Source organism: Neopsephotus bourkii, unplaced genomic scaffold (genome assembly GCF_033783945.1).
Source record: "Neopsephotus bourkii isolate Nb327-2 ecotype Australia unplaced genomic scaffold, CSIRO-AGI_Nbou_v1 NB_1628, whole genome shotgun sequence".
NCBI classification, from domain to species: domain Eukaryota; kingdom Metazoa; phylum Chordata; class Aves; order Psittaciformes; family Psittacidae; genus Neopsephotus; species Neopsephotus bourkii.
Window position 1 is genome coordinate 146,626 of NW_026902103.1, and position 10,313 is coordinate 156,938.

General features: G+C 40.6%; 1 protein-coding gene across 1 annotated transcript; it reads left to right on the forward strand.

Annotated features, from left to right (window-relative positions):
- Window positions 1-5,213: 5,213 nt before the first annotated feature.
- On the forward strand, window positions 5,214-9,607 carry MRPS30 (mitochondrial ribosomal protein S30). Its single transcript, XM_061373120.1, has 5 exons — window positions 5,214-5,972; window positions 6,211-6,356; window positions 7,413-7,515; window positions 8,042-8,218; window positions 9,171-9,607. The coding sequence occupies exons 1-5, from the start codon at window positions 5,285-5,287 to the stop codon at window positions 9,437-9,439; spliced, it is 1,383 nt and encodes a 460-aa protein (XP_061229104.1). The 5' UTR covers window positions 5,214-5,284; the 3' UTR covers window positions 9,440-9,607.
- Window positions 9,608-10,313: the final 706 nt, after the last annotated feature.

Below are 10,313 nucleotides of genomic sequence, written 5' to 3' on the forward strand. Positions count from 1 at the left end.
TTTTTTTTTTTTTTTTAGCTAATGGGTATTCATGCAGTGAGACTAAGCTTTGTCCAAGCACGTCCATGAGATAAGCTTTTATCTTTACAGCACTATATAGCCAGAGTGGTCTTAAATGTCATCACCATTCTCAACTGCCCTGCTGCAATGGCATCTAAATCCATAGAAGATAGAATGTGCCTGTGCATCTTTTGAATTCCCAGCTGGAAGATTCCTTACTTTGAACCAATGTGAGCGGCTTTCATTAAATTCATCTGAAATCTCGCCTCTCACAGGGGAACTAGAAAGTGGTCCAACTTTGAAGGTAATTCTTTTAACGTTTTTTGTTAATTAAAGGAAATCTTTGGTCAGAAACAGGTCTTTTTCCTCCCATTTCCATAGCCCTGTAACAAAGGTGCTTTGATCTTGCTTTAAAGGGGGGAGGGGGTAAGGGGTGTGATCTTTGATCTATAGATGCACATATGCAATTTTAGTCCAAAAGGAATTTGTCTGAGAAATAGCAGTTGAAACATAATGCAAACTTGATTCTAATTGGTGCTGTTTGGAGCATTATGTAGCCCTAGAAGTTTTGAAGGATGCATTCCTACAAACACATGACATACCTAAATCCACATTACAGGCTGAAGTCATATGCACTTTATATGCCTATCAAGATATTTGGATATCATGTAAGAAGCATGTTTTTGTCCACAGATTTCAATTACTAAAGATGATAATGGATTTTCCCTACTGCATGTATCTATGCTATGAGTTGCTGTAATCACCTGGCCACAGTTGTAACACATAATTTGTTTTAAAACCAGCTAAAGTCATGTCATAAAACAGTATATTTTCAACAGTTAAAATTGTATGTATTGAAGTACGTGGAATTTTACACAGAGCATACAGTCCCACTGGTGTTATCTAAGCTATAGGTAGACTGTACAAAAACCAAAAAATCTGTAAAGAGAAATATCACCTAGACAGGTAGGCAGAAGATGACACCCTTTCTTTAGCCATTAAGTGAGTCAGAAAGACACACTGTAAGTGTGAATATGACACTTGTTCTTTAATGAATATTCGTTATCACACTTGCTCTGAAAAATAATGAACTTTTCAACTTTTAAAATGTCTTCTAAAGAGAGCTCGGTCAGTAAGAACATGAAAAGTTCTTCTGGAGAGATTTATTCCAGTTTTGCAATACCCCATACATTTTGGATTAGTCTATTAACTTTGGCAATAAAAAGGTGGGGTCTACTGCTAGTCAGACCTTTAGGTAGGCATGAAAGAGCAAGGGAGAGTTCTCACTAAATCTCTTTTATGGACATAGCCCTGAGTCATTAACAAAGAATTTGGCTAGGCAGGGAATTTAATCTTAACTGGTTAAACCTGGATATATTCCTTTTTTGTTGAAATCCAGTTGCCAAGATGAGCACCAAGTAGAAAGGATATGCCTTGTCCAAAATCTGTCCCCATGTTGAAAGAGACGGTGGCTGACTCTGCACTTCCTGCAGAAATTTTAAAATAAAACTGAATTGGTTAGAAGATAATTTAAAAACCACATTGTCTGTTTCATACAATTAAACTAAAAGTAAACTGTTGTCCTTGCTACAACTTAACAAAATGAGAAGTACATTACAAAATGAAGAACCACTTTACTATTTTATGCAGGTACAGGGTACGATGCTTGGTTCAATGGCCCTTCAGCCTTTTTTAAAGGTCTTGAGATACTGTTACAAGAGGAATACCTGGTATTGAATAATAGCTTTGTTTTTCACAGCTCTAGAGGCTCTTTTTATTATGAACTTTCCAGAACTAGCTTCTAATCTGATTTTCCATGTACCTCTGGACTAACATCCTAAGTCAGCTACAATGGGATACCATCAAACCTCAGCATGTCAAGTGTGCTGACAGCCCGCCATCACTGCTCTAAAATCAAACTACAGTATCTTTTGTTTCCCAGTGTAAAACAAAACCCGTATCTACCCTTGCGGCTTCCTTTTGAGGTTTTGTGGGGTTTTTTTGAGGTCTGAAGAGCTTCAATACCACTGTTACTTTGTTCCCTGCCTTCTAAACTGAGATGCAGGTCTCTGAGAAGATGCATGGTGCCAGCACCACATGACAGGTATGAAAGAAATGGCTTAGCAGGTGCAAGGACTGAACCCTTTCTCAGTGGCTGGAGATCTGGCAGTGACCCTGACAGGACACAGAGCAACCCCACTATGGCCAGGTGAAGCAGACTCAGACATCACAGCTCATGCTGGTATAGAATAAGACCTGTCTCCATTTTGTGATCCCTGTGATCTCATCTGGGCTGTACCTGCACTTGCAAAGGTTATTGAAGATGTCTTTGTGCACTTAAGCAGCTTCTACACTTGTATATAGGAGATATCATGCCTGCCCAGTAATTAATGTATATGCAGTATCATCTTTGCATGAGTACATATAGTGCATGCATTTCTGAGCTTTGGAAACACAGCATTTCTGCGCCATCCTTCCCTATACAGTAGGTTCAATTAGACGAACTTCACTAGTTTCTGCACTACTTTTGGACTTAAAACCAATCTTCTCCAATGATATTCACACTGGAACTAAGATGCAGGTTTTTCCTCTAGTTTCAATTTTAGAGTTTATTTTGTGGCTACAGCATTCATTTTAGCATTTGTATTTAACATTTTAGGCAAGGTATGAGTCTCCCTATCCAGGCTCTTTTTAAGTATTATTTTAACCAACACAAAGACGCTCTTAGTTTATAGATTCAGAATACTTTTGATGTTGTGGATTGTCTCAGTAAAGAAGTAAAACAGATCCTTCTTGAACTGTTGCTTTACTTTTTTGAACTGAGAGATCTATGGCTGGGTAGCAGATTTTTATCAAAAGCTTAAGACAGAGCTATCAGCAAAACATGTTGGTGTGTTCAACCTTACAGTCTACTGGGCCATTTTATCCAAACCCCATCAGCATCTTCATCAAGATGAATAATACTACGATGTACACCAAGAAAAAAAAAAATTGACCTGTAACCAGAATATCAGGAAACAGTTTCAGAATGAAGCGTAAATTAAAGCATAGCCTTGGTTCCTTACACCTGTCTTCTAATGTTGTAGTAAGTATCATGGTGTAGGAAACATTTAAAACCTCTGAGTAAAATAGGGAAAATAAAACTTGTCCTTTAAACATTCACTCACTTCATCACTTATATTCAGTTTCTGTATTGAACTTCTTGAGGGTTTAAAATATCCTATGCAAAAGTTGCTCACGCTGTTGTACAGCTGCAATGACAACATGATGAAAAAGGCTTTTAACAGTGGTAAAATGTTAGTAATCCTGGTGTAGGTAATATAGTCCTTTGTATGAAATAATGAGTACTGTCTGGTGACACATCCCTGAGACAAATGCAAAACCAGAGGAAATGAAGAAAGGGCTGTTAAGATGATCAGGGAAATGGAGACCAGTCTGTGTGAGAAGAGTTTGTTTAGTCTCTGTCAATGAAGACTGAGAAGTGATACGACTGGTCTCCATCAATGTTTTAGAAGGCAAACACTAGAGGGGAAAATGAGCTAATTAGACTAAAGGACAATGTTGACACAGTGACAAGCAGGTATAAATTGACCATGAGTACATTTAAGCATGAGTATTTCTAAACACCAAAGTAAATGAGTTTTGAAACATGAGATGCTGCAGCAAAATGCATAACAACAGCAACAGTGATCTTCTGTGTCAGTTTGTGTAGTTTTTTAATATGGCTGGCTGTCATCACAAGGGAACTGAATTAAGAGAGCTTAAATAAAGAGATAAAATAGAGCTTTACGTTGGTCACATTTGGCCAGTGTACTTTATCAAGTAAGAGGAAAACAGGCTTCCAGATGTTCTTGGAGAGTACAGTATGTGGGATGAAGAAAAGAATGGAGGCTGCTCCCCTAAATGGCCAGTCAACATACCTAAGGCCTTGTTCCTTCACCCTTCTGGTGAACAGTGGCTGGATTCAAAATTAAACATCTAAAGTTTAAATACTTGATTCTTAACTGAGTTGCAACTTAACATTTAAATCTGTCTTTTATAAAATACCTTGTGAATCTCAACTAAAGGACAGCTTTTGCTTATCTATGCCTTAACAAGATTTTATCTTTTACTTCCACTTAAAGACAACAGTGTAATATTCTATATTCTTAGAAAATCTCAACACAAACACTGGATTTCAATCTTTGTCATGTATTCCAAAACTTCCTCCACATACCATTGCAGCTCTGACCATCAATTCAGCAGAAAGCTAAGCTGAAGCTAATGAAAAGGAGCAGATCTCCGGGAGTATCTGATGTGTCTCCTGCTGCAATCCCACTGGTAAGTTCCTCTTCCATCTCTGGTCAGTCTGAATGTTTCAGGCAGTTCAGACAATACAGAAATGTCATGCAAATACAGAGAAAAAAACAAATAAATCCCAAGAATACTGTGACCAAGTTAAAAACAGAACAAAACAAAACAAAGCCACTTTTAATAGTCACTTCTCCAGCAGTGGAATACTCCCAACTTTTTCCAAGTGTCTCAAAGATAATAATGCAGTTACTGTAGCACTTCCTGCAGCATCAGTGTGTCATTTTAGCTTATACCCCATTTCCCAAGCAAGTACAGTAACAGATCATATTTCGGTTTAGTTTCTTTATTAAAGCCAGCTTCACAGGTGTGCAGTTTCTGTCAAGCAGTAGCTCAGTTTACATTCCCTGCAGTGGGCACCCACTCCCCCGTAAAAACAAGTCTTTACAATAACACAATAGAGGATTCAGCCCAGGATTTACACTGAGGGATGCTGAGGCAATCAGGAGGCCTCGTGCTCCTGTGCTGAGTCACGCACGTTCGATTTCCAGATTTTATCAATAAATTATCTCGTATTTCTTATACAAGATAACTTATTGACAAGTTCTAATACGAGTTCTTTCGCTCGCACATACCCCTTTGCGCCCAGGAGGGCTCAATCAGGCCCGTAACGACTAGCCCCCACAAGTACACCCCCAATCCGCTGGTATATCCGGGCGCGCCGGGGTGCCTCTTGGGAGCTGTAGTTTCCTTACCACAGGAGCCATGGGGAGACCTGTGGCGCATGCGCAGAGGCTGCTCCGCGCTGTGGGGGAGATCGGGATCCGTCCAGAGACGGGACTCCCCAAGGGCTCCGCCCCTTTCTGTCCCGGCAGCGCGCTCTCTCGGAGAAGCGTGCCGATTGGAAGGTTGGCTCGCTCACGTGCTCCCCAGCAGCCAATCAGATTTTCTAGCTGCCGAACGGTAATCTTCCGTTGTCCCTTGGCTCTGCAAAATGGCGGCGCCCGGGCGGTGGAGGTTGTTGTGGCACGGCCGGTGCTGGTTCTCGCAGGCCGAGTCCTCTGCTCTCCCGCAGCCCCCCGACTCGCTCTACCCGCCCATAGTGGCTTCTGCCACGTCGAACAGCAAGGCAGCTAAGCGGCGGCGCCTGGAGATGTTCAAGCAACGGGTGCACGCGGCGGCCTCGGTCGAGGAGAAGCTGCGGCTGTACGGGCTGCGGCAGCGGCCCAAGTACATGGTCTACCCGCAGACCTTCGCCCTCAACGCCGACCGCTGGTACCAGAGCTTCACCAAGACTGTCTTCGTGCCTGGGGTGCCCCCGAGAGCGCCGCCCGCAGCCGTGAAAGCCCCGGGAGTGGTGGAGCCGGAGGCCGCGAAAGCTCCGGAGGTCGCGGCGGGAGTGGCACCCGAGGCCGCCGGAGCCCCGGCGCCGGGAACGGAGGCCCCAGCGGCTGCGAAAACCCTGAAGGCTGCGGCGGGAGCGATGCCGAGCCTGGATATTGGCGAACTGCGCTCCCTCGCCTGCGACGCCCTCCTTCAGGAGAGCTTCTACCAAAAAAAGAAGCGGCCGTTCCTGTACCGCGATCAGGATCATACGCCAGGCCCTTTCTTAACGCAGCTCGTGTCCACCCTCGCCGCCTTCCTGTCCTGTCGCAATCCGCTGCTGTCTGCTTCCTCCCTCGGTGGGGATGGGTGTGGGAGGGAGGGGGAAGTGGGAGCCCTGGGACGGTGGTGCCGGTCTGTGGACCCGTGTTGATGATACAGTTGTTCAGACCATTACTAATAACTTACTTCATCTCCATTGTCCCACATGGTGCGAGTGGATTTTAATTTTTCTATTTTGCTGCAGCTACAGAGCAAGAATTGGGAGAGTACTGAATGCAGAGGGGCGTTTCTGTCTATTCCTCTGTTCTGTTTCAGATTTAAAGCCTGAAGTTAACTATTACTGGCATCATGGTGAGGAAGTTATTGATCGTGGGCACCGAAAGGGTAGAATTGATCCTGTGAGATTTCAGATAGATGATAACCCACATCTCCAGATACGCGTACCAAAGCAACTTCCAGAGGTGTGTATATTTTCAACAGCAATTTTATCCCATGTGTTTTCACATATGTTTCTGACAGCTGCTGAAACCATACAGTAGGTGATAATGTGGACCTTGTTAATCAGGCGTATAGCACAAATAATGCGTTTCTCAGGTCTTAATGGCCTTCCTACCTTCTTGTAACTGCTTTGTAGGTACTGAGACAGTATTTTGAACTTCAAGTAGGTCATCTTTGTGCTTTAACTAAAGTGCATGTTGCACTTCATTAAATGGAGTTTTTAGTTTATGCTTGTAAGACAAAAATGAGACAAAAATAAGAAATGGGTGGAATGTTCTTAGTGGGGTATAATAAGATGGGAGAAATGGAGGAGAAAAGAATGGTGCAAGAGCATGTATAATCTGAACGTGAGCTCTCTTACTCTGTTACTGCTTAACACTTGTTTTCTCAAATGCTCAGTTTTATGGAAGCTGATTAATTATTGCAGTCTTTTTTTATATGTTTATACAGTGGTAATAGTATGGCCTGTGAGGGTCTCTTTTTGTCCGGTTGCCACCACAGACAGAAAACTATGCTTCATTTTCTGTAAATGCTGAGCATTTCTTGCTAACTTAATTGTACAATTTGCTGAGGTTAGTTATTCAGAAGTTACAAACCTTGGCATTTTGGAAGAAGTGTGTAGGCAGTTAAAAATGTTACTTAGTGCAAAACATTGAGTATGTGTAAACTCACACTGCTGGTTCAAGTTTATTGATACCTGCTAGAAATGTGTTTTGCTGATTTTCTGCAGAAGTGGATTCTGGTTTTGAAGATGGTACCAATTGACAGCTTTGTTAGCATCATTTCACACGGTGTTTTTTGTACATTGCAGAAAATTCAGACATCAATGTAAGATGCATGTACTAGCATGTATCACAAGACAAGAAGTTTTGTTGCGAAAAATGAGCTTTAGTTAAAGTTATGTAAATGTTGTATGTAAGCAAGACTCACACGTTCTGCTGTCTGTCCAGAAAGTGACATATGTGTGGCCTGGTGTCAGAAGCATGACTTAGCTCATGATTTATCTTTCTTCTTACAAGGTTGTACCACTAGAGGCAAATCTTGGAGATGTTCCTGTTATTGATCACAAACCATCCAAACTGCCGTTGTTCAAAAGGCAGTATGAAAACAAGGTATTCATAGGTAAGAGTTTCTAGTCATGAAATATTAACTAGCTTTGTGTACAAAACTGATAAAAAAAATGAACCCCAAAACACCCCCTTGACTTTTCTACTCCAGTCAACAGAAAACAATAGTATATTATTTATATACTATATAAATCTGTGTAGTATATAAATCTCTATTGAGATTCTGTGTCATTAGGCAATGGGGAGAAGCATCCACCTGTGTGTATGGTGTTCTGTGACCAGATTTGCTTGAAGGAGTGGGTTGAATAGAAAATTGGCAGAAAACTAGCTTCAAATTTTGATTCATATTCTCAGAGTCATTTTACTATGTGAACTCCTGCCTTTTAGAGTGGAACAAACCCTCCAGTCTCACCCAGAAATACAGGAATCTCAACATTTATTCAGATCAACAGTAGAGGTTCTAACATCCTGTTGTTAGGAGTCTTGATAGTGAAGATGTGTTTGTATGCATAATGAAGATCGTTACTGACTCACAGGTTGGTTTTTTTGTTTTTTTTTTTTTTTAATTTTGGGGAACACAGGATCCAAGGTAGCAGATCCGTGCTGTTATGGACATACCCAGTTTCATCTTATTCCTGATAAACTAAAGCGGGAGAGGTTTATAAAAGCGCAGCTTGAGGATCAGATTGAAGTTGCTTATCGAGCTAATGGTATTGCAAGTCTCTTTGCCTGGACAGCAGCACAGGCAATGTATCAAGGTGAGACAGCAAACTTAATTGGTAATGAATGTCTCCTCTGAAGTTCTCTAACCTTTTCTCCTCATCACCTTTTTCTCATGCCTTTTCTTCTGAAGACCATCCTTGAAGTGGCTATTTTAAATTTTACTGAACCAGTGAATGAAGCAGAGCTTATACAGGGCAGTTACTTAAGATTTCGTCATTGAGTACTTTGGCTCAAGGGAAATCAATTATGAAGAAAAATATTTTTTTATATATAACATTAAGAGCCTGTGCAAAAGTCTCAGTCGTGCATTCACTTAACTGACATTTGTTCTGGAGAAGGGTGGTAGATATCAAGCCGTTTCTTTGTTGTGTAACAGTTTGTAGCACTATTCACTTCATATGATACCAAATACTTTTGAAGAATATTACTGTGTGTGCTAGCACACATGCATAAATAAGTAAGGAAAATATTTTAAAAAGATTACTAATGCTTAGTGAGAGTTATTTGAAGTCAATACTTACTGGCATAGTGTTCATAGTATTGACTGGCTGATCAGTGGGGCCAGTTATGCTCACGCATACGTATGTATGTTTCTGTTGTGAAACAGATGTCCTTTAGCTGCTCCACACTTCTCAACAGGGCAGTGTCGTTCTCCCTTAGGTCACTTGAAGGACTTGAAGGATGTATTTGTAATTTCTAAGAACTTGGCTGCTCAGTGTGGGGTTTTTATCAGTCACTGATAGGGAATTGTGTGCAAAATGCAAATATGATGCTGTGTCCCTGATCTTGGAAATACCCTTGGTTGGTATTTGTGTTTTATCCAGTCTGTATCAAGAATGCTTGTATTGTTAAAGCAGACAGGACATCTTGCCTTGCCAAGTTGCTGTTGCAGATACCAAGTATTTTTCTGTATTTCAGGATTGGGATTTAGTTGCATGTCCTGATACAAATTTCCTGTATAATTAGTGTTGTTTGTTTATTTTGTAGGATTCTGGAGTGAAGCAGATGTGACCCGTCCTTTTGTATCTCAGGCTGTAGTGACTGATGGAAAATACTTTGCTTTCTTTTGTTACCAGCTAAATACTTTAGCACTAACTGCAGAAACTATTGAAAATAACCCTCGGAAGAATATCTGTTGGGGTACAGACAGTAAGCCATTGTATGATGTTGTAGAAGATGGGAGTGTGAAAGGCTTTAATGATGAAGTTCTGCTTCATTTGGTCCGTTTTCTGTTGAACGGACCAAAAGACTTGTAAATCATTAAACAATCCGGTATTCCTGTTTGCGTGCCTGAACTTCAATGTAACTCCGTGAATTATGGGCTAGGATATGCTTTAGTTTTAGTTTAAGAAAACACTATATACTTGAGCTTTATTTTTAATGTGTAATACTGTACACTGAAAAATAAATGTCTAGAATACCTCAATGTCTCTTGTATATTTGATGTTAGAATTGTATTGTACTAATTCTAGGTCATGTGAATACTTTCTTCTATGAGATCCATAGCTCTGCTGTTGAACTATCACAGTAAAGTATGAATTCATATGACCATCTGGTTGTTGCTGGGTAACTGTTGTCTGGATACTTGCACCAGTGAAAAATTTCTGATTTTATGCCTGAAAAGAAATTAATTGTCTTAAATGCTTACTTACTTTAAAGGGAAAGTGAGATCAGAATAAAAACTGTTCCTTAAAAGTGAGTATTTGGCAATTTAGTTAACATAAAGTGGATAAAAGTTTTTAAAAGTGAATAGTTGGCAGTTTAGTTACATAGCAAGGAAATTTTTAGACATTTTCAAGCAGTACTGTAAACATGATGAAACTTGCTTCCAAGGTTTCTACTGTGAGCATGCATATGCATTTTTTAACTGTCACCTCAGGAACCACAGAGAGAACTCTCAAATGTATTTGGGGTTTACAGTTTTCCTGTAGACTTGGAACCTTGATATAGTTCCATACACTGTGACTAACCTTTCTGGAATTTTCCAGGGTTCTTGTTAAAAGCTTAAGTTGTTTTTAAAGAGAATTCTTGAGTCATGCTGGACTCTTGTTGAAAATACTTGCCTGCACATTCTTCAGCCTAAGTCATTTGGGATCCTGCTTCCTGTTGTAAACTGGCTCAGAGTATTTT